Source organism: Calidris pugnax, unplaced genomic scaffold (genome assembly GCF_001431845.1).
Source record: "Calidris pugnax isolate Ruff unplaced genomic scaffold, ASM143184v1 scaffold24, whole genome shotgun sequence".
NCBI lineage: Eukaryota > Metazoa > Chordata > Aves > Charadriiformes > Scolopacidae > Calidris > Calidris pugnax.
This window is the reverse complement of record NW_015090922.1, coordinates 36,960,775-36,986,535: the sequence shown is the minus strand read 5'-3', so window position 1 is coordinate 36,986,535 and position 25,761 is coordinate 36,960,775. Positions and strand designations below refer to the sequence as shown.

At 39.0% G+C, this 25,761-nt stretch overlaps 1 protein-coding gene across 1 annotated transcript in view; it reads right to left on the bottom strand.

The window, feature by feature from the left end:
• The window catches only part of ESR1 (estrogen receptor 1), a 129,093-nt gene extending 104,395 nt beyond the window's left edge, over window positions 1–24,698 (bottom strand). The window contains exon 1 of the mRNA XM_014951246.1: window positions 24,200–24,698. Within this exon, the coding sequence (XP_014806732.1) occupies window positions 24,200–24,627 (428 nt within the window). The 5' untranslated portion in view covers window positions 24,628–24,698. The remainder of the gene's footprint in view (window positions 1–24,199) is intronic.
• Window positions 24,699–25,761: the final 1,063 nt, after the last annotated feature.

Genomic DNA, 25,761 nt, shown 5'->3' with positions numbered 1-25,761 from the left:
AAGCTCCTTACATTGGGAGAGCACTATAAATCTGTTAACACAGACCTCCACAAAGCAAAATGAATCTACAGATGGCCTTGCCGGCTTCCCATGCACACCCCCAAAATCTGTGCCACTCAAGCACCACTCGAGCAAGGTCTTGCAAACTGGCCTTGCAGAGTCATCACATTCAGGCTCTTGTGAACCACAGTGGGAAGCACACTAAAATACCCACAGCTCCCATCCTCCCCTGAAATAGCATCCTGCCACCCCTTTCCATTTATACAACGGAAAAGAGTAACCCAGTAACGCAGAGCCTGCTAATTTCAAATAACATCTCAAATTTCATCCAGAAATCAGCCGCTGGTTAGTGCACATCACAGACCACTGATGTCATGTCCTGACAAAAAATAACAGTCTGCTCTTCATCCAGTTTTCAGTTAGGTTCCAAGGGTTAGCCTTTTGGAGAACATAGTGCAACAACCTAACCCCACTTTAATAACTTTGGCAAGATCATCATTCCCAAAATACAATAGCTGAGCTTTTTCAACAATTTCCTTTGTAATCTATGCAAACAATAACATAAAAAAAAAAGACCAAAAAGGTCTTGTCAACTATGTTTACCAAAGAGAAACACAAATCAAAAAGAAAGAAAACCCCAGATAAAGCCCTCCCTCCAAGGCCCCCACCATAACAGAACAGATTAGAAAGTAAGAAAACCTCAGAATTTACTGCTCATTTCCAATGTAATAACAAAGCAGACATAAAATGGAAAGTCCTTTGGAACCTACAGAGCAGGACAAACTTGTCTTCTATATTCACTTTCATGTTTTTCCACCTATATCACGCAGAGTTTGCTCTCCAATAAATCTGTTAGCAAACAAGACACCTCTGCTTTAAACATTCACTCACCAACTGCATCTCTGAATCAGCCAAGAAATCATTAACCCCATGTTGGCTGTAAGGTAAAAAGAGTGTGTCCATGAGAGAATTACAGTTGTGTAATGTGATCTCAGTTTTTTACATCGTGGGAATTGGACTGGCAGGTAGGATGAACTTAGGATAACCCACAGTACACAATCCACCCAACAGAGAGGTAAGGCCCAATTTATTCACAGCCTCAGCTTTGTCTGAAATAAAGAGATTTCATAGGTGAGAGGCCTTAAGGAAAAAGCTATTTAATCAGTTAAGGGAGACATCTTGAGAAATTCTATTTTTCTGAATTTGCTTTCATACAAGAAACTTTAATCTGCAGTTATTCAATCTTTCTTACCAGACTGGATGGAAGTTCCCAGCTTAAAAAGCCTCAAAACCAATGGCCATTTCAAATGCAGACAGGGTCTAGCACAAATGCTTTTCCACACCATAGGCTTATAATAGCACTCTAGTATTTTATATGAAATTAATTAACTTGCTGGTAAAATGTGAATTTCTATATGGGGCAGATTATTTATGAATGATTACTCAAACAGAATTAAGTGATTGGAAATGCTTAAAAGACATCTGAAGGAGATAGATAGGAATGACTAAGTACACAAAAAAACCCCAGAAAATTGCCAAGCACATTAAGCACCTCAAAACTGTGCTCTCAGAAAGTTGCTCCAATGAATCTGAAAAAAATCATGCCATCCAAATGAAAATGTTGGCTAAAAACAAATATCCTAAAATGCCTAGGGTTGTAATTAAGCTAAATACAACTTGACAATGAAGAGAGAAAGTCTTAGACAGAGTCGTATATCAAATGGACAGAATCACAGGGTACTTTAGGCTATATGGGCTACAGCAATGAGAGTGGGTTCCATCACCACTTCCACTGCTGATGAAAATCAGCTGGGGCTCTCCCTGGGGCCTGGTTGAGAGCCATTCCTGATCCATGGCTCTAAGCACATTTCACTCAAATGGCTAAACTCTATTTCTCCCCAAAACAGGATGGTTTCACCTATGCTACCAAGGGAGAAGGACTCTTGCATAGCTCCTGCCTGAACCATGTCCTGGGAGAGGATCCCTCAGCCAGGCGAAACTGTGCCCAGGAGTGTGAAGCTATTGAGCAGTGAGAGCCATCATGCCGCCTGGATGCAGTCCTGAGTAACATGCTCTAGCTCTAGGCAATCCTGCTTCAGCAGGGGAGTTGGACTAGATGATCTCTATGGTCCCTTCCAACTCTAAAAATTCAGTGAAAGAGAAATTTAAGAAAAAAAAATTAAAAGAAATGCAGTGTTATGAAAGTTGAATAATAAAATAAAATATTGACAATATTTTACAATATATCAGGAAAAGTATTTTATAGTCAGAAGATATTGGAAAGTTTTCTTTGGAACTAGAACGAGATATGATTTTATTTGGTAACAAAAGTAAAATAACTTAGGAAAAATAGCTCAGTGTTGACCAAAAAATGGTTGAGAACAGGCTCTGTCAACATGAAAGCAAAAGCGTATCTTTTTAGGTCATCAAAACTTCTCATTCAACATGAAATTAAACATTTCCTTTGGCATTAGTTTTACCATCTTCCTTCATCCGTACCTCTGGTTAATTTTAAAATGAGTGATTGAATTACTATATTTGGATATGCCAAAATTAAACCATGCCATGTGTGAAGAAAAATCTCCTCTAAAGCTATTTGCTAAAGTCAGTATAAATTTGCACATCCTTTCAGTCCCTTAAAATTTAATTTTTGACAAATTTAATTTTTTTCTCAGATCTATCACTAATATTTGCAGGCTGGAGTAAAGTCTACTATGCACAGTCACTAGGTGGTCTGGGACATCTCCACCCACGTTTCCTGGAGGTTCCATTGAGGGGAAGGGAGCCCAGGCTTCTCATTCACGTGCTTAGTACATGAATTTGGATGTTTTTAATATCTCCCTCTCCCACACTTCCATACCTGGGATTGGTTTCCCACAGTTTATAAATGAGAGCTAATCATTTTGCAGCTGATGCCCTGGACAACATAGAAGTCTAATGGACAACATAGAAGCCCAACGTCCTGAAAAATGTGAAAGCTTTTCTTGGGGATGGCAGGGGGCTGGGGCTGTAGGGTGGGTTTAAAAGAGGAAAGAGCTCAATCTGTTTGTCAGTTCAATGGGTCTTAAATTTAAATTCATACTGAAAAATCTTTGGAATAAATACTGATAAATTGGTTCTGTTTCATTCTGCTTCTCGCTGCTGCTGGAATTTAAAATACAACTCACTGACAGGGTCATTTTCATTCGTCTTAAGTGAAGAGCGGTGGTGTAGCCATACCTCACAGAGTAGCCCCGAATTCAAACAGTTCTGAAGCAACAGCAATTTTCTGATTTTTTTTTCTTATGTACAGAAGGTTAATAATTTCTTTCTGTACATGAGGTGAGTGCAGAAACACCCCCTCACAGGCTTTATATGAATACATATTAAAAGAAGATTAAGATTTTAAATATAGCCTATAGCTGAACTGCACCTTGCAAATGCAATTGAAACCTTCATTTATCCCTCCTGTGCATATGTTATCTTTAATTATATAGCCATACTTTTCACAGGGCAACAACTCATCAGTGAGCAGAATGAAATGAATTTATTAAATGAGCAGCTATTCTGCCTTTGGGTTTTTTCCTGACTGTTCAGTGTCTGGTGTCTCCAGATAGCACACTATCTGAATTCAGCTACAACATCAGAACTAATTTCCTTTCAGTATTTCCATGCCACTATAGCATTTTATTGGTTGACAGGTGCTAATGAATGTATTTTTTCAATACTCCTGTGAGTTGAAAGGATTAAAAATGAGGCTGAGAGAGATTTAAGTCAAAAGTATATACTGAGTTATGTACAACCTGAGTTTTTTAAGTACCCACCATTAAATAGCATTTTGAATGTTCAGAGTGCTAGCTCCCTTGTCTGCAATTGCAAGGGTAAATGCTCAACACTTACATAAATCAGACTGTGGGACTTCCATTCAGCACAAAGAAAATTACAATACAACACAAGTCTACTTGTGAGGAGTTTGATTTAAATGATTTCTGAACTTCACAGAAGCATTTGTGGCAGAATTAGACAGAGAATTTAGTTCTTCAGCCCAGCAATCAGCTGCCTTCACATAATACTTCTTGAAATTTTTGCCTCATTCCTTTTTTTAGTTACCTGTCTTTGCAAGAAGTGAGTAGAGAATTTACAAACAGTGTCATATTTCACTACATGAGCATGACATATTTCAAAGTTTAATCTTTTCATATATAGAAACAGCAGTCCACTTATGATTACCTCATAATTACCAAAATAATTATAATAATAATCACAAAGGCACAAAGGGACCAAATAGGATTTGCATAGAAAGCCTTAATTTGGGCTTATTAAAAATATGCTTGCAAATAACATTTTTTTTCTGCATGTAGCTTCTCACTTTCTAAAGAAGACATCTAGGAAAACAAAAATGTTATCCTTCTGCCTCATCTTTATAGCCACAGACAGCAGGGCTGGGACATGTTGATGCACCTCTCGCCTTAACGCAGCAGACAATGGCAGAAGATCACGCTCATTCCCAAGAAGGAGAGGATGTCAGTGATACCCGCTAACAGCTGATTAGTGACATTACAAGTCCTTTATTATTTATACAAGTTTAGGAGAAGAAGTAAGAACTAGTAAATACACAGATGCTGCCATCACTAGTGTCAGTGGGAATGTCTGCCCTGTTGTCCCACAGCTCTTCTTTGCCAGGTACTCTCTCCTGACCCACCTAGCTCCTCTAGTCCCATTCTTATCCTTACGTCCACTTTGGGGATTTTCCTTTCAGTATCAATCTCCTTGCCCAGAAATCTCTTCCAGTGCCTGGACTGACTCTACCTGGCTACTTGTCTCATGCCCAGACTGCCCACAGGCACTTCATCCAAAGCTCTCCATCACTACTTATTTTCCTGGAGTACTATGTCCAGCTCTGGGCTCCCCAGCTCAAGAAAGACAGATAACTACTGGAGAGATTCCAGTGGAGGGCTACAAAGATGATCAAGGAAATGGAGCACCTCTCTTATGAGGAAAGCCTGAGAGACCTGGGGTTGTTTAGCCTGGAGAAGACTGAGAGGGGAACTCATCAATGTTTATAAATATCTAAAGAGGATGGGGCAACTCTTATCAGTGGTGCCTGATGACAGGACAAGGGACAATGGACGCAAACTGGAACACAGGAAATTCCATATCAACATGAAGAAAGACTTCTTTACTTTGAGGATGACAGAGCACTGAAACAGGCTGCTCACACATTGTGGAGTCTCCTTCTCTGGAGATATTGAAAACCTGCCTGGATGCATTCCTGTCCAACCTGTTCTGCTTTTGCAGAGGGGTTAGACTAGATGATCTCCAAAGATCCATTCCAACCCCTACCATTCTGTGATTCTGTGATTTCCAGTTAGAGTAGAGAGTAAGTCAGCTGCTGGCTTATTCATACACATTTTTCCTTTGTAACATTCCTGCTATGCCACCTCTCATCCTCCAGACTTCCTTCCAGTCTCCTCTCTAATACTCCCATCATCTTGCTGCTCTCATAAGGACTTTACTTGTCCCTTAGCGGGCATAAAATTCTGAAAGAGGCCTTGCCAAACTCTCCTAAAACAGCATATTGTCTTGTTCATCTCTTTTTCTGCTCACAGAATAAAATTTGCCTCTTCTGTAAAAGATTACTCTGTTGACTTGTATTTAGTTTATGATCCCCCGATATTATTTTTCATCTTCAGTATTTTTCTCTACTTAGTAATTCCCCAGTTATTATACTTGTGCATTAGATTTTTCCTTCCCAAAGGCTGGGCACTGCACTCACCCTTAGTGAATTTGAGAAATATTTAATGTTTTGGATTCTGTTGCAGTAAGCAGCACTAGAAAAATGTTCTCTTACACACTTATGTTTCAAGTGGCCCATTTACAGACGTATGATACTTTTAACAACTGACAGATACCATTTGGTTACTTAAAAATTAATGGTACTATTTTATCTTTGGAGAATAATCTCTGCTAATTATTGTTTTGATGTGCTATTTGAATCCCTGATCACTGGATGACCCTCCTACTCTTTAAGGAACGCCACCAGTGAAATAAATATTTTGATCCGATTCCGCAGGATCCAAAATAATGACCAGCCAACTTGCTCAGGGTTTCTCTGCCCCTTTCTACCTCCTGCCAGGCACAGTTTCACCTGGGCACTATCTCCCTCTGACACCATCTCTCTCGTTCACTTAGGCATTCCCACACGCTCTGGTGTATGAAGAGTCATATAATCTGAGTAAGCACCTTAATCTATTGTCTAAGAGTGTGCCAAATTTGATGAAAAAGCTGCTGACAGATGAAATGCCTTGGGGCACTGCACAGATATGACTTTCTGGCAACAAGGCCGAGTTGGTGTGTGGCTCTGGAGACAGAAGCAAGAAGGGCCTGAGTGTGGCAATCAGCTCTGCCCACAAGTGTGTCAAAGTGGAGGGCCTGTCAGGCAAACACTCTGGAAGCACGGACACAGACATCTCAGTTCAGTATAAACAATCTGGAGAACAAAATATGTTTGAAAAGCTGGAAGTATGAACAAAAACAAAAGGCCAGCTTCAGCTGACAATCTCTGCTATACATCCTCTACAGTTTTCACTTTTAGAAATATCTAGTCACCCTTGTCTCCATTAAAGTTATGCCAAGCCTCAAAGACTAAGCTGAGTAGTTGTACCACTATTTTTCATGTGAGTCTTAGAATTAAACTATGACTTTTGTTAAAAAGCTAAAGTCCAGCCTTTTGTATAAGAATATAAAGCAGCCAGAATTCTCTTCTCCAAGTTGCACTGTTCCTAGTGAACATTCTTCAGAATTACTCAGTCACTAGGCTATTTTCTTTTTCTTTTTTAACGTTCAGACAAACTAGCACAATCCTACCATCTGAAAGGAAAAGGTTAAATGCACTCAATAGATTGGAAAAGGCTGTTTCAGGAAGTGCTGTCAGATTCTTACACTTACCTCCAGACTATTTGAAAGGTAAATGCCAGCAAAAACACAGGAATCAGTCATAAATCTTCCTTCACCATGCCTTTATAGGACTTTTATGGGCTGGTGTTCCTTTTATTCTTGTACAAACCTTCTTTCCAAACATTTCAGATGCACATACTAAGACTGCAGTTTAACCAATTAGCTAAAGCTTCATTAAATTCCTAGGAAAATCTTTCAATGATCAACATTATACAAGATATTTTAAACTGAAAGTCTAACTTTAAGGGGTACACTGCATTTGAAAAGGAGCTTTTTGAAACAAAACACTGGTACAGCCACATACAGTCCCAACAAGGAAATCAGAGGGCTCTAGGCCACAGGAAAATAAACCCTGCTGAAATAAAAGACTACACAAAGTAGTGCTTTTAAGTTCATCAAAGTGCTTGCAGACCTCTTGAACCAATTGATATAACACACAGAGAAGACACCAAAATCTTTTCGCAAGGAGTCTACTACCCAGGCCATTTACAAGCCACCCTACGTCAGCTTCTAGTAAGAATACAAGAAAAGGACCAGGCAGAGGTGCCAAGCTCAAAGACACAACACAGGCAGAGGGAAGGAACTAGGCACTTGAGAAAAGTGCATGTACATTTACATCTGCATGTAAAAATGCCTGTGTACTTGCCCCAGAAGATGTGATTTATCCATAGCTCCTTGTTCTTGCCCCAGAACAATTAATCCTAGGAACAGAGCCTCTTCAGTCCTTGGACTAACAGTGTACAGTCAGCACTCAGTGAAATTAAAAAAAAATTAAAAGTTAAAAAAAATAAATAAATAAGAGTTTCTAAAGGTACAGACCCATTTTTGCTTAAGCCAGCTTCATCAAAGCAAACTACTAGTACCTTCACAATCACAGTAGCGCAAGCAGATTAACTTCCTTGCAGGTCACGGCCAGCCTGCAGTATCAGAAGCAGACAGAAACCAGTTCAAGCGTGGTACACTGCATGTTGTGGTGCAACACTTGACTGACAGCTGAAAAGACAGAGGCACCAGTCCTAGCTGATGTGCCAGTAATATGCATCCCAGAACTTCAAATACAACTTGAAAATATAACAAGTGTAACAGATGGGACAAAAGCACGTGGCTGAGCATTACCTATCAAAGGACAGGTGACAAAAGCATGACAGAAGGCAAACAAATAGCTGATCTGAAAACACATCATCCTGACCAGTCATGGCATACAAGAAGGGCTGCATTTCACCTGCAGAATTGGGCTGCTAAGTGTCCAGAGCACTCTAGTGCTGTCAGGCCAACAGAATACCTCCTGTGCTTTGTAGCTTGTTCTATACTCTTCTTCCTTTATTAATAAAATTTAATAACAAGTTACGTCAAGTTGCAGTCTTGAGAGGTCTGGACCCTAGCAGGAAAGACACAGACCTCAAAGTAGCATGTTTTAGTTTGTCCTTTCAGTCAAAACGGGGGCAAGATGGATGCACAGAGATATGATGCCTCACAAAATTTGGGTAGTCTGTGGGAAACATTGCTCCAGGTGAGGCAGTTGACTCATACTTCTCCTCTAGAAAGTGCTGAATTCAGCTTTTCATGCCAATTCATTCTTTGACAGTTAATGCACAGTAAACCATGTGGTAAACACATTAGAGTTTGAAACAGAGCAGTGAAGTCTGGCAATGCCATGTAGCCTAGTTGTTAGGTGTGTGCTAGCTTTACAAGGCCAGGTCCTGTTGACATCCAGTGAAATAAAATATAACTTACTATTACATTTGTCATAGAGGATCTCCACAAACAGAAAATTACATATTCTAAAAATATAGTTGCAAGTGTAAGGAATAGAAAATAAAATTAATAAGAAATAGAACCTGAACAGATTGCTACAATTTGAGATCCCCCCACCAAACAGATTTTAAATTTCTTAGATCCTACAGCTCTCCTTCCCTTCAAGGGGAGCCATAACTGTTCAGCAACTCCTAGACATCACTTCTGAAAATTTAGTGTCAAATGGACATATATTTTTTTATGTCCAAGACATAGTAACTTCAAACTTCTGCCAGACTGAAGAGTCTTGCTCTCCCTTCATTTCTGGCTGTAGACACTGACGACCAGAATAACAAATTAATGCTGTTCAACACACAGTCACAAGACTTGAGGCAAGGGAGGAAGCGAGAAAACACAGAGTGAAAAAGGAAGGATCCCAACTATGTGTCCACATTGGCTTACTAATGCATCCAAAGTAATGGTGATCAGAAATGTGACAGGGAAAAAACTCTTTCAGTTGCTCAGACTAGTGGTTATATTACAATGGTATAAAGTATGAAAATAGCGGATTGAAAAACTGGGCTGTGTTCTTCTCCTCATTCCTCTGATTGCAGGCTGCAGATCTTTTTGTCTTTCTTCATGTGCCAGTGTCTTAATCATCTGTACTGACCAAATAGCAAGTTTTACATATCTAGATTATCTAAATTATCCCAAAACAGCTACATTATTCATTCAGATAATGTCCATAGACAAATTTGCATATGCTGACTATACAATCAGTATTAAGCAATGAGAACATGGTTCATTAAAGGTAGGAAATATCTTCATGTAGTCAACTGCATATAGTATGTGTTTGCAAAACTGTTTGACATATTTTGGGGGGTAACTTATGCAGTAATGTGTGAGAAATTAGGTCTATGAGAAACGCATGCATTTGACTTTTGTGTAGGTGATAATTTTGTCTCAAGACATTAGGAGTTGCATCCATTTGTGACATTTCTTAATCCTCACAGCAACAGAGAATAAGCCGAAACGCTTCAGAGGTGCCACAGTATAGTACCTCATTAATCTTCTCAATTTTATTGTTGGTAGACAGTAATTGCTCCCTGCCCTATAAATTAAAAGAAAGGAAAAAGTCTATTAGATAGACAAATTCATGCAGAATTAAATATGCAGTATTATGGATGGACACAGCAGTTGCTCTTCTGTCATGACATTTAAAAAAATGTTATTACCTGTTCACACGGGACACTAATAATCATAGAATCATATGGGGTTGGAAGGGACCTCTGGAGATCATCTAGTCCAACCCCCCCACCAAAGCAGGTCCACCTAGAGCAGGCAGCACAGGAACTTGTCCAGGTGGGCTTTGAATGTCTCCAGAGAAGGAGACTCTACCACCTCTCTGGGCAGCCTGTTCCAGTGCTCTACCACTCTCACAGTGAAGAAGTTCCTCCTCATATTTAGGTGGAACTTCTCATAATCAAGTTTGTGCCCATTTCTTCTTGTCCTGTCACTGGGCACCACTGAGCCCCATCCTCCTGACACCCTCCCTTGAAGTATTTGCATGCATTGATTAGATGCCCTCTAAGTCTTCTCTTCGAAGACTAAAAAGACCCAGGTCCCTCAGCCTCTCCTCATAAGAGAGATGCTCCAGCCCCCTAATCATCTTTATGACCCGTTGCTGTACCCTCTCCATCAGTTCCCTGTTCTTCTTGAACTGGGGAGCCCAGAACTGGACACAAATACCAGTGTACTAAACACAAGGAGTCCCTGCTGAATCTTTTTTTTTTGTTCTTTTCCAGATATGCACACTTCTCGTAAATGAAAGGCAAAAAAAAAACAACCCAAGAACACTCAGCTTTCAACTTCTGTTTGTTGCACAATATTCTTTAATGGCTACCTATGGCAGAAAAACCATCTATTTACTCATTTCTGGCCAAAACATTCTCTGCTGCATACAGCTGCATGTTGGAAGTGAACGTTGCACTAACCTTGTCACCACAAACCTATTAACCCACCATGGCTCAGCCTTGAGGGGAAAGAGGCAGCTCAGTGGAGCTGGGGGTGGTGGTCAACTACAGCACATCCCTCCTCACCTCTGTTCTTGGATCCGATCACATCCACTCAGTCCCTGATGGCGTTAGGACTAAACAGTAGCCAGCAGCTACACCTTTCTTCAAAACAACCTAACAGATTTTGCATTTCCTCATACCAAAATGGTCCCAAAAGTTTCCAACACTCTGTATTTCAGACATTATTCTTGCAGAAAATCAGCTGAATGAGCAGCATGTCAGGACACAACATCAGGCTGTCATCTAGGCTTACTGTGGTATAAATACAATCACAGTTAATGCTTGGTTTTCAAAAGTCCATGTATTCAAATGTTTATCAGAAGTATTCTATAAAACAAATAAGTCAGTATTTGAATTATTACTCAAAGGTCTCTTTTCGTTGATTTACTTCTATTTTGGTTTTAATTTTGTTCTAACCTTAATGAAAATATTTTGAAATATCAATAACAGTTTTCAAATTGTACAGTCTTTTTTCATATGGCTCCATCTAGCATCTCAGGTACTTATTTTTTAATTCAGGCATGTAGCTCTAGATATCCAAGCTTGAAACCACAGTCACTTGATTTCACATACATATTGATATAGATTTACAGATCACCAGGCTAAATAATTCTAACGAACAGCAGTCCATTGCCAAATCCGGAAAACAAAACTAGTTTCAATCAGGTTATCTTGAAAGGTATAACACATGAAATGGAAAGACAAGACAACAATGCAGAGATTCTGACTGAAGATTCTGACACAATTTCTTAATTTTACCTTCATTCTCCGACCTCAAATCTCGGTGGGAACTGTCACACGAGACGTATTCTTGCTTCCTGTTTTCACTTGCTGATAAAATGTGGAGAACCCTTTGCATTCCTACCCAAGAGCTCAGCTCCCCTCCAGTTCCATACTCTGGAGCACACATCCCACAGAAACTGAACGGTGCAAGTGTATGCACAGAAGCAGGCTCCGAAATGCACCATGGTGCATAAGAGAAGGCTTGCTGCTGCATGTGCTAGTGAGTCAGATGAGAAAAAAGACACAGGAAAAGAGCATCCCACCCCTGATAAAATGCAGCTCTGCAGACTCACAAAATCCCACCAAACACAACAGGCTTCAACTCTTAGTTGAATTTATAATGTACGAATAGGTACCTAGGAGTAGGTTTTGGGTTAGATTGGGTTCATATTCAAAGTACCTTCTAACAAACGGTTTGGGTTCTGTTTTCTTTAGGGAGATGGGAGATATTTTACTGAACTTGTCAGATGGAATTCAGCTAATCCCCTTGTGCAGATACAAAAAGCAAAGGACATATTTTCAGACAATAAATTCAACTCGCTCAAGCTTTGTCCTAAGAGCTTAAGCAATTGTTATCCGTATTTTGAAAAAAATAAAAAAATTTTAAAATGACAGTTTCAAGTTTAGCAGCAAGATTCCTAATGCACTATATTTTTTCTCCTTTAAATCCATCAATTCCCCTCAAAGATACTCTGTAGTAACTACAAGGATATAATAAGGTAGCCTTGCTAAATTAATGAATCATAATAATTCAATCTTGTTTTATGGCAGAAGTATGCTCTCACCGTTACAAATTCATTTGATCAGAAAATACAGTTGAAATGGACTTATAGATTAGATCTACACAGTCATGTTCAAAAAGAATTACTCTTCTCTAGGCGGGTCTTAATTCATTTCAGCATTAGACCAGCTGACAAAATGAGGATTAATATCTGATCTATGTATCTGAATCTGTACTGAATTTCAAACTTATCTCAGAACCTCTGATTGGAAGTACAAATAATATTTTTTTACTGCATCATCTTGTACAAGGCTTCTTCCTTTTATACAGCAGCTGTGCACATGTCTAATGGTAGACACATAGCATCTCACATCTTCAGAACATCTAAGGATTAAACAGGTAAAGAAAATAGCTTGAGAGCACTGATAATACCAAGATGGGCATCTAAGGAATAAAAGTAGCTCTTCAATTTAGTGTTCCCCATGACAATTTTAACACAAACAAAAAACCTGGAAAGCACACTCCATTCACTTCCCAGTTGCAGAAATACCTGTTCTAAACATTTCTGTAGTGATTCCCATGTAATGATTTACAGTCCACGGTAAATAAAACCTCCATTCCTTGACGATGCTGGGATCACTGAGGCGTACAGTAAAGCTAGTGATTTCAAATTTATTAAGTACTCAAATACTTCCTTTCCATTAGATCCATATTTCTTCATTTATTTCTACTGGGCATAATTTAGCTGGAATAACTTATGTCTACCATTACATTTTCTAAAGAGTCTTGGTTCTCACAGAAAGTGTCTTGAATATCTCAGACTCAGAGGGGTGAAGTTGCAATGAAAACTCTGATATTGAATCTGTGATTCAGAATTGGCCATAAGACACAGACCTTGTCCTTATTTTTTAAAATTTAGCCCTTGATGTCATCAGAAAAGGATCAAGTAGTCAGCAGACACAGACCTGAGGGATTTTTCTGGGACAAGGACATTTTCCCCAAGTAATCTGATTAAGTCTACCCTACAAAGATCACCTCCAGACTCCACTAGGTGCTATGTGACTTAAATGTGGCTCTCATCAGAAGTCATGAAGTGGAGCTTTTGGAGATCTGTTTTCACTTTTTTTTTTTTAACCCTATCTCCCCTCTAAGAAACAAGACAACTCATTTTGCTCTGCTCTCCTGGATTTTAGTTTTGGAACAACCTGGAGGGACAGGACAGAAGCAGAGCCAGTCTGTTAGGCAATGCAGCTCTCAGGCTGCTTGTTATTTCCTGACAGATCCGCATTTGTTGACAATGAAGTGAATTAGAGAGAGAGGAAACAAGGCATCTATGAGTCAGAAAATGGGTCATACATGAAAACAGCTTGAAGCTATTGATACCTAATGCTGCCATTTAATAAATAATAAAGAAGCTGGTGCTAGCCACACAGCAAAGTTCTAGATCTTCTTGAAAAGGCAGTCTTTGCCTAGGTAATTCTCTTAAATGCTTTTGGGAAAAAAAAAATGAAGGAGGTACAGACAGCATTTAATATTTGCTTATGCACTAATTTTTGTACTGAAACACATCTCTCCCTCTGAAGAGTAAGATCTTCAGTGCTTTGCTGAAATGAAAACAGCAAAATCCTTTATCTTAAGTAAGGATTACAATGAACTGAGGGTTGTATCTGAGAGTTCACGTCAGAAGGAAATTAGAGAACATGAAAAACTGGTGCATTAACTACTTGCTTCTGTGTCATTATCCCTTACCTACCTATGAAATAAATAAATGCAAGGTAGCTGAACATAGAGTACCATATAAGGACTGGAATGGAAATATATTTATGCTGTACTTTTTCCAAGAAAAATGCTAGGTATTTGTGATTAACAAGCCAGTAAACCATTTTTGTTCCATTTCATACACTGTGTTTAGTAATATCATTGTTAGTTTCCAAAATCATACTCACTGACTGAGCACCTACTCAATATTTTGGATGTTTTCACTCTTGCTCATATGTAGCCTCATGTCTTTCTTCTTATTCAAGACTGCCCTGAAAACAGTCTTGTCAATTTTCTACATGAGACTTTCAAGGGCACTTTTCATTATAACTGTTGGGGACATCACTGACACCAATGAATGTTTATTCATAGGGGCCATAAAGCAGTAGTATCTTCATTTCACATGTTAGGACATTAGGCAGACAGAGAAAGTTATATGCTCACTAATCAGTCATGTTTCAGCTTTGGGAAGGCTGATGTCATAATCTTACTGATGGAACTTTATCATATTTTCTCTATGTGCATGAGAAATACCAAGGCTTTCAAGAAATTAAACAATCAACACCCAAACCCAGACTCATCGAGTCCTGAGTGGCAGTTGGTGTTTCAGGAGGGATGGAAGCTCATGTCTACAGCACTGACCTCTGCAACCTGGGCTATTGAACGAATCAACAGCTGGACTTCTGTGTAAATCTGTGATAGACAGGAATAAAAAGTGGAAGTTGCACATATCTGTTGGGAGGAAGACTGTTCTACATAGGCCCTGCTCCATATTCCCTGTTTCTCCCTGACAGCCTTTTTATTTCCCCATGCTCTGTAACATGTACTTGCTCAGTTTCGGTCCTGTTTAGAGCTCCTGCCCCAAGTCCAAGTCTCAGCCCCTGAGTACCTTTAAATTCCACTCTTTATCTCCAGCTCACTCTTCTTCTGGAGTTTCTCCTTCAACTTTACTTTTCTGGTCCACCCCAAACTCTTCCAAGTCCTTATACACTATGTATTTTCTCCTACTAGAGCACTCCCTCTTTTCTTCTCCGTGTTCTATCTACCAGTTCACAACAGCCTGCTACAGCACCTGCTTTGAGCAGGATGTTAACCAGATAATCTCAGAAGCACCAGATTTATACTATTAGTCTGTCATTCTCATCTCACAGAAACTTGCCTCAGCCCACAGTCATAACTCCAGAGAAAGTCCTGTTCAAAAGCCATGCAGCTGTGCAATGAAGCAACCTCATGTGTTTTGTCACAGTAGGATTCTTTTGCAATCAAGTCAATACAACATCACTAAGAGAGGATGGAACACGCACGAAACATGAAATTTCATAGAATTTAGCTATTAAATACAAAAAAAATTACCACTGTGAACAGTGAGAAGCTTCAAGGGTTTATACCTTAAATTTGAGTAGGTTTTCTGGGGAAAATCAAACAAAAATAAACCTAATTTGACAGCATCCCCAAACTACCAAATATCAGAGCTATATCTACAATAAAAAGGTCTCTAGACTGCCCAATGAAAAAGTTTTGGGGTATTTTTGCATGAGTGTAGCAAAATTTTATTTTCATTTCATGATACTTAGAAAGTTGAGTCTTTCTTGTCAAAATACTATAAAAACAAATTAGCCGTAACAATCATCTAACACAAAAAATATGAGCCAAAGCTGGACAAAACAAATAACTAAAAAGAGAGGAACCCAGACAAATTTAATTATAAGCAGTGTTACTAGAGCTGTCTATAAATAAAGTGGATTTTTGCTCTGGGGTGTTTAAAATTTGCTCTGCAGAATCAGATTTATTTCCACCTTGGGTATTTCACTGCTTCGATCAACAAAAAATAGTAATAGTAACAAGTTATCAACAGACAACCTGCTTTAGCAACATTTGACTTGTTAAGAAGCAGTATGTCTGGCAGATATTCTTAATACATTCCTCTTACATTTGTTCTGGTTCTGATATTGTTGCCATTAAAACTTTCAGCTGTTATTTTATATGGGTTTCTATCTAACCACCTTTCTCCATGAAGCAAATTAGATTGCTCTCAGATTTTTAACGTTCTGCTGAACCACCATTTCCAGGGTTTGCATGCTTTCTCTCTTGCTGGTACCCTTAAGAGATAAAAATTAGGATTTTATTTCTCAAAGCATGGCAAGACAAAGCTATAAATATTTTTCAACCCATGTGTTCTAAATAATCCAAACCATACAAAACTATTGCAAGGTAATAAACGTGCTACAGTGGCTCATATGTTGGCAACACACACATTTTTCCTCGCTTGTGTTTATCAATCTGGCTGAAGGATGAGTATCATTTTACCACAGAATGGAAGCAAACAGAGAAAGCTGTTTTTTGACATATCGTCTCCCCAAAGATACCTAGATTCAGTGCACACTCTCAGCCATAGTATTCTCTGCCACCGCTACAGTTTCCTGGATACAGGGATTCTGTAATATGTAATTTGAAACAGGGATCTTACTGTCAAGTTCAAGTTGTAACTAATAACCAAAGCAGGGAACACTTACTTGAATTAATTTTCTTTCGACAGCAGCTGATACAAGTTACTGAATAATAACTAGATACGGCTTGATCAAGATAGCTCAGCAAAACAAATGTTTTAAGAATGCTTACTAGCTTTATAAACTGAAAACACAGATGACAAGGTATTATGTGACATTTCATTTTTGCCAAAGATCAGATTCTACAGTACTTGTCTTCAATAGTCAAACTAAATGCCGATTTTCAGAGTTAGCACCTTCTAAGCTTCCATCTGTTTACAGATCAACTTGAAGAGAAAAATGTAAGTTTCCAAAACCTGCAATATTTTTCATGGACAGTTCTTGTCTCACAAACCTTAATTACATTTAAAGTGAAAAAAATTAAAATATAAAAGGGAAATGGAAAGAAAGCAGTAGGTATTGTATATACCAATTTTAACAGGGCTATATGTAAAAACCACAGTGGAGGCTTTCTGGAAAGCATATCATGAGTTTCCCAGTTTTAAGACTTAAGATTTGGGGCCTAAATTTTATGCCACATCTTCTCCTGCAGCTGCTGCTTTCTGCACAGCATCTTCCTTACTAGTTTTATTCATCGTGAGCTGAGAGTTTTCCTGTGTTGCTGTAAATTTCCCTTCCCCTGTCTTCCTAGATTTGACATCCTCTTTGTAGCATCCCAGCAAGTTCTCCAGTCATGTCTGAGCAGCACAAATCAGTACTGAAGTAGGCTGTGGTGATCAAAGCAGTGTTTCTGCATGATAGTAAGTAATAAGAGGGAAGACTGGAAGTAGCAACCGAATTGGACATTTGCACCACAGATCGATGAGACACTGAAAAAATCTTCAAGGGAGAAACACAGCTTTTCCCTAGAAAATCAGGTAAAAGCAGTTTCCCTGTTTGGATGTGATGATCACAACAGAAAAATAAGCTGCTTGCACACATACCTTATGAATGGGAAGTGAAAAGCCCAGTGCTGTCTAGGTGCTCACTAGTGTGTCATCCTCAAAGGGAGAGGAAGGCTCCCCCCTTGCCACATTGAACACTTATTCTACACAGCTGCTGCTGCCTGGGTCCTGGGGAGGTAGGTTTTGACAGCAGCGTTGTGAGACAGCGGCACATGGAAACAGCACGTGACATATTCCACCCTTGTTGTCTGGCTGGAGATGGACTGCACTCCTGGAACAGTCGTCATAGACTGAAATTCCACCCACTGGAGGTGAAGTGGTTACATGCACAGCTGTTTATGGTTAGTCACCAACCGCTTGTTGAAGTCCTCTGACTTACTTCTGACTTTCAACCTCTACTGTTATTTTTTCCTTTACTAATGGCTTCCATGCAGTGAGCAAAAGGAAGGCAACTTTTCTTATTTATATAGATGCTGGTTGTTGTGTCATAGGTTAAGGCCATCACTGCAATGGTTTGAAGACCACTGGAATTGTTATGCATATCTATCAAATAGTATTTATGTTTAGTACAGACATACTTAAGCTCCATGTTTTCTAAGGACCATATTTCCATTTTCTAGGAAAAGGTTAAAATAAAATGCCCAGATCATTCCTGAATCCAATTGCGTTATCAAGGAAGAAGACCATCCTGCGGATTTATGATCTCCTTGTCTCTAACAGGTATCATTGTAAGTATGTGGTAGGTTAAACCTGGTAGGCAGCATCTCACATGTTCATAGTCTTGCACCAGAAGATGTATCTTGAGTGAGATGATGTAAGAACTCTCCTAGCAACTGGAATCTGAGCTTGGCCGAAAAGCCTTGCCTTGCCCAGCGTCACATTGACCAGGGTTCATAATGAGCTGTGGTAAATGGTGACCTTCTACAGTTCACTGGAAAGGCCACCCAAATACATAGGAATAGTCTACAACCTTAGATGTGACTTCCCTCTGTATAACAAATTTTACAAACAGTCCCATAATGAATGCAATGAAAGCAACGCTTTAAATTAGAATGCTGAAGGACAACATCTCCACTCTAATCTCAGTTCTGATGTCTGAATAGATAACAGAAAACTCCCTACAGAGAAACCAGGGAGCTCATTATTGGTTTCAGTGTTTTGTTGTCAAAAATATCAAATTATCAAAATTATTAAAATCTTAATTTGTTAGAAGAAGTGAATGCACTTCAGTTGCAGGAATCTTCTCCTCTGCTTTTGTTTGGAGCTATGCCTTAGCTCTAGTTGGCCTTTATTGTTGGTTTAGTAAAAAATGTTGGCATTTGATGTTCACTTTGCAATTGCTGAAGGAACTGGTGCCAGCAACTAATGCTTTCCCTATCAGAGCAGATATGGCCAGCAGTGTTTGTTGTTTCAATAGCCTCAGAGCAAGAGTGATCAAGGCCAATGACACAGAGTCAATTCCCCATCTTCCTCTCAAGGGACATAGTGCAGTGTCTATCTGAAGGGAGATTACAGGTGGTGACCGCTTTGAGTCTTTAGAAACAGGAGATGTATGGGTGGGATTAATTTCACGTAACTTTGGACGTCACTAGGCATCCATCTTTATCCAGTAGATATCTGTACTTTAGCCATCATTTATAGTATAGAAAGATAAATTTGCACTTTTAGAGTTTATCACACCTGATCTGCTTTAATCAGGTACCTTTGAAAGAGACATGTGTGTGTTCACAGTGCCTCTTTCTCCCTGTGTCTCCACAGACTAAGGGAGTCCATGTGAAGGTTTGATTCTGCTGTTGATGTCACATGCCCGTTTGAGGTGTTCTAGGTGATGACCCTCACTGACACCCACCTCCTGCTCAAAAAACGTATAGCTATGCAGTAGCTCCTGTGTCATATCTGTTAGACCCATCTGACCCTATAGCTTCTCAAATAGCACCAGATGCATAAGGAATGGAAAACTGCATAAAGACCCAGGTGTCTACATTTAATCAAATGAACACCATCCACACAGGCTGCCCAAACAACCATGTTTTTAGCCACAAGTTTCAAATCCACATGGGAAGGAATTGATATATGGCACACTTCCTGGGCCTATGGTTTACACAAAAAAAAACACATGTCCTAAAAAAAGTGAAGAAAGTTTTCTTCAGTAAGTAGAAAGAGAGAGCAAGTGAGATCAATTTCCCTGCCTTGGCAGACAGGAGGATAATGAGGAAGCATCACAGGTCCTTTACCCCTTTCCACCACTGCCTGGCCTTATTCAGGGGCACAAGGAGGCACAGAACACACATGCTCCACAACAATATGGACTGGTGACTTCATGGTGCAACCACACTTGCAGCAGGGTCCACATCAGCACATTCTCTAAGAGCTGCAGAAACAGCAAAGTTGGTTTGTACAAGTCCCTCATAATTGTAATGTGTATCTTAGAACTTTTAACAGGTCTATCCTTACAACATTTCCATGAGATAGGATAATTCCATATTTTCCTGTAGCTTTTGTTACACTCATCTATTGCTGTAAAATTGTGAGGCACAAGTACAAACTCTGACAGCAGGAACACTCCACGTGTCCAAGGAACTGCCTGAACACTCAAACTGTTCAAAAGAGGACCTCAGAACAGATTGATACTTTAGAGAAAATAAATGAAAAAGAAGAAACCACCCAAATATTCATTATATAGTACTCCTTCATGTTATGGAATACCTCATACTACACTGAGAAAGGAAAAAAAAATAATTTTGCATTCATTATAACATTCTTTTAATTTTAAAATTTAAAAAAATCCTCTTGGTTTAGAACTAAACATGAACAGCTAGAAAGATTCATAATGAATCAGACAAGGCAAAAAAAAACCAGGTTAAGCAACTGTTTTTCAGACTGGTGGATTTATGAATTACAGCAGAAGAGGGATCGATCTACATTTGTAGTCTTTCTCAGTTTTAGCAAACATTAAAAGATTAAAGCTGTGATCATACTGATTGGAACAGCAGGTTTAAAATGTTTCAGTGTCACTTTCAGCATGATAATTGGGACTAAAACTGAATAAATACTATATATTAGCCTGAACCCAGAGCCTGGGGTACGAGAAGCTACTCACAAACTAGCCACTAAAAGTGAGGGAGCAATGAACAATTTTTCTTTTCAGATTTCCATTTGTACAGTGTTTTACACTGCCTCTATTACTCACTACAGGCTGACAAACAACTCCATCATCAGGTAGCTGCTAGATGCAGTCCATTTTTATGCGGGTTTTGGCCAAATTTGGAAGCAGCACTAAGCGCAGGCTACAGAGGGCCTGAAATACAAACACGATTTTGCTTCAGACCTGAAAAGTGCAAACTCAGTGAGATGAAACAGGAACATCACACAGGAGAAGAACAAAACAAGATTCATCTTCCCTGTTGCTTATAGGAATTTACTGAGGTAAATAAGCTACTGAAAGGCTTCTTGGTTGTTCCCTGAATGAACAAAAACCAGCCCAAAAGCACAGGGAAACAACCAGAAATGGCTAGAAATCAAATGTAATAGTTAAGAACAAAGGGAATCTTTAGTTTACCCTAATATCCCTGAGCACAGGATTTCCTGTGATAATGAACTACTAGTCATCATTTAATTAGAAAAAACGTACAATAAAAGTGATTGAGAAAATAAAATATATGTTACATTTGAAGAGAATTAAAAACACAACTAGCACTATGCCTTCTCCTTCTTACTTGAAGATACTAATTCTGCAAGATAAGGGAAAGGTATTTTAGTTTGGCTCCCTATAAAAACAGCCACAAGGTCAGACATAAAAGGGGCCAAGTTAGAGGCAGCACAATTTGAATTAATTATGCCCCTTCTCTTTCAAATTCTGATGTTCCATGATTTAGAAAATTCAGAAAAGAGGAGATTGCTATATTTTTTGTATACTTTACAAAAATCGTTCTGCTCTCTATCTATTGTTAGGTTCTTCAGCTAGATATAGAATTCTGTCATTACCCTACAATAGGAGGCAAAGCCTTTTGGAAAAGGAAACATAATTTGAAAGAAATAAAATATGACTTCCGAATTAGCACATGTGGCTATATATTTGGTTATAGCCAGCACGGTTTTGACTATGTATTAACAAAATCAGATGACATTAGATGCTTTCCATACTACCTATGGTAATTTTTGAATTTTGTGACTGAAGATTTTTAACATTTTATCCAATTACTAACAGTATATAATTTCAGCTCCAATCTACAATGATTATTTATTGCCCTAGCCACTTGTATCACAGAATGCATTATTTGCATCTCAAATTCATAGTATGATAGCATGATGCAATGCAAATATTTCAGTCTTACAAGCAAAACACCACAATTCTGTTACACAGAAAGGTAAATAAGGACTGCAGAGAAGCCTTTCTGGGTCTTAGGTTACATTACTTATTATAGAAACAGGCAGACATATCATAAGCTGATCATGATCCATTTAGAATTTTGTTAGGGCTTTTCGTTTAAGAATTTTTGCCTTTACCACTCCTAGTGGTAGCTTGTTCCAGAAACTCACCGTTTTGGTAGTTAGGCTCATTGTCAGATTACACTGCCCCATGTTCTCTTTTTTCCCATAATCCAGTTGAAAATGATGACATTAGCCAAATGAATAAAGTAAATTGTAAATTCATGCATTAGAATATTTTTTAAAGAACTTGTTCTTAAGCCCCACGATTAGATGTTTAATTATTTCCCAGACACTGAACACCTATTCAAATTATTTTCACAGACTATTGACGATTGGATTTGTGTCAAAACACAAGAATAAAGACCTACCATTTAATGATGTGAGGACGATAACTTTGTAAATACAATCTTACAGAAATGAAAAGAAAAAAAAAAGCAATGCTTTTATCAATTTAATTCCAACAGTACACGCCTGTTAACAAGAGATAATCATAGCAAGCACTTTGATACACTTTTCTTATTACCACATAAGATGCGCTTTACAGAATTATGGCTGGAAGGGGCCATTAAATCATTTGTTTAACACTGCATGCAGATAAACCACTTGCATATCCAAGATCATAAATTCACTTAATTACTGCCCCATTAATTGCATACGGCTAAAACACATCTCCAAAGAAGACACCCATCCTTGATCAGAAATGTCAGGAAATGGGTAATTCAGCACTGACCTTACATGTTTGCTTCAGTAGTTAAAATGAAAAAGTACATTAATTTTATTTTGAAGTGTCTCACCTCAATTCACTGTTTAAAAATAAAAGGACATTACTTCATCATTCAACTTCTATTTCCAGGAGATTCTTGGTTTTGATTCCTCCTGAAGTAAAATACCTCGACTATAGTACATTTTCTGCCAGTGTATTTCAACTTCATAAATTCACTACTCCACTGTTTACATATCTAAGGTCGCTTACACACTTTTCACGATAGGTTTGCACTGGACGTTCATGTAAAAAAAACCCTTTAATCTAGTGCAAAGTGCAGTTTCACTCTCAAGTCACCGGTAATAATTCAAATCTTTATGCTCTGACATGTATTCACTCTTCCTAGAGGTATTGTATTCGGTTGCACTAAAATGCATTTTGTTTGAACCAATTCAGTTAACAGATCAATATATTGGAAGGGCTGACACAACTGTTATCTATCACTTCACTAGTGTTTATTCCATCTGCTCCCCAAAACTGATTAATCATTTGCAAAAACTGGAATCACATCATCTGTTTGTTTGGACCAGATTCTGCCACCAGATTCCTACTCAGGCTGAGTTAGACTATCTTTAAGAACATACGCTGCTGTTCCCAGAAACATGTTATATTGTGCAAATATGTCTCACAGAGTCTGGCCCTCGACAGGGAAAGAATAACTTGCTTTTATTTCTTCAGAGTCATTCCATTTCTAGCAAACTCGCCTGTATCTCCCAAATAAAAAGATACAGGTAGCATTTAGGAAAACAATAAATACATCTAACTGTTCCCTTTGATTCACCGAAGCCCAGTATAATAGGGTGATGCAAAACTATGCTATTAATACTGCACAAACATTAACAATGTAGGTATTGGTGTATATTACCACATTTTCCTGGAAGCTACAGTTCTATTAACTTCTACCACAAAAAAAAAAAAAAAAAAAAAAAACAAAACCAACTCTTCTATTGAGGGATAAAAATGCAAAACCCCCAAAAATATTATCTTCTGAAATGCAGCATGCCAGAGTTATGGTTAGAATATCTCACCCTCCAATGAAAAAATGCAGGTTAACATGTACACAGCTCATGAAGGTGGTTACTGACAGAAATACTGTCACCGAGTCAGCTCTAACAGTTTGATTAGGAAGGATATTGTGCTTCTGGACTACTTCCTATATAAGCCACTTCTCACACTGTAAAGGAAGCCACAGGAGGAAAATACCATTACTGGCAGCTGAGAGCTGAACAACCAACCACTCACCCAGAAATGTGTGATGGTGGAAGTCTTTTTAGTATTTCTAATGCATTACAACAGGGAGGTTGTTTGCCATTCCTTAATCAATTATGATTTTACATTTTCCCAGAAAACATTTGTACTCATTACCCAATTTGCTTCCAATTTATGTACAGCTTTCAAAATTTACAGCTTAGAGTCACAATGAGCCGTGAATTACAGTTTTGTTTTATTCTATGGTGGTTTTTATGGTCGAGGTATCATGGATAATTCAATTAAATCACACGGTCCTTTAGACAAAAAGAAAAGATTAGGGCATACATACTTTCACATCCTAATTTTCTCAGTTCATGTCCTTAAAGAAGAAAATAGAAATTATCTGTAGCATTTACCTGTAGAAGGCTGGAGGAGCAGCTTCCCTCATCCCAAAGCTGCCTTGTTCATTTTCAAGGTAGTAGGGTACCTGTTGGCCGTGATGATGGATGAAGGGTGAGAGCTGGGGCGCCGTTTGCAAGAACACCACCGGGCTTGGTGGGACATTGTTCAGTGAGTGAAATCCCGCCAGACTGCTGGACCCAAAAGATTCAGAAGTAGGGGCATAACTGAGAGTAGTAGAGCTGTACACTGGAGCCGTAGTACCAAAATCGTAAGTGGCCCCTTCCGGGTAGTTAAAAACTCCTGTCTTGTTGCTCTCCACGTACATGTCGCTGAGCGATCTTTCCAGGGGAATCTTCAGCTGAGGTCTGCTGAGTGTCTCCAGTTCAGTGCCTTGAATCTGGTGCAGCAGGGTAACTCCAGAGGTTTTGGTGTGAAGGGTCATGGTCAGTGCTAATGGCAGTAAGCGAGGAACATATCTGCTTTTACTGTCAACAGCGAGATCGGCAGCTGGCAGTCCACCTAAAAAAAATACCAGAACCTATTCTGAGGCTCAGCAGAAATCATCATAAAGCAGCACTACACAGGTATTCCTCTAATCTCGGCAAGGAGGAGGATACAAACAAATGCAGAGAGAGCACTGAAAACGCACATTCTCTCTCTCCCTCCCTCCCTCCCTCTCCCTCTCTGTAACTTTTAGGAACTCCTCATCTGCGCTAATATGCGCTACAAGGTGCTGGCCACGAGCCAGGAGCTCTTGCCTTGTGCCGACGTTGGTTTAAACATCACTTCAGAAACAATTAGTTTTTGGAGTTACACCAAATAATTGTCCCGCTAAGTGTAACTCCATTCTTATTTAGTCGTTTAAATTTTCACTTCAGAGTAGCCGGCGGCTCCGCAGCAACTAACGGGAAAGAACACTTAAATCCAACCGGGAAGGGTAGTCCAGTGGTCAGGCAGATTACTGCCTGTTATTTCCTCAGCAGGCTCCCATCTATCTGTGCTTATCTCTCCCCCTGTTTGATTCATTTTCATGTTTGCTAGAAATATGTAATGTGTACATTGTAATGACCCTGGGTAGGACTGTGCTGTAACTGAGATAGGGCACAGCAGAATGTGTGTGTGCAAGCGCGTGCGCCTCTGTGTGTGTGTGTGTGTGTGTGTAACGAGCCGCAGTCAATAAAAATAGCTAAAAGAATTAAAGAATGTGTGATATCTATGTAGAAGAAAAGGCTTATAATCCACTCTCCGCAGAAATAGCAGCCTGAAGTTATTAGAGTGTACAAGTAACATTAAAAAGTGAGGAAAAGCTTCAGATTTGCCTAGAAATTTCTGCCTGCTTCTTTTCAGGCTGTAAAAGGATGAAACAAACATCATTCAGCCTTTTGTCATAGGAATATCCTCAAAGTTAGGAAAAAGTTATCTGACTGCATGACACATGAATTCAACACAGCACATTCTTTTTCCTAGTCCTATGAACAAAACCTCAGCAAACCTGAATTTTTAAATCTGACCAGAAAATCAAGTAATCTAAAATAATCAAATGGGATCAGTTTCAAAATAAACTGCAATGCCTCTC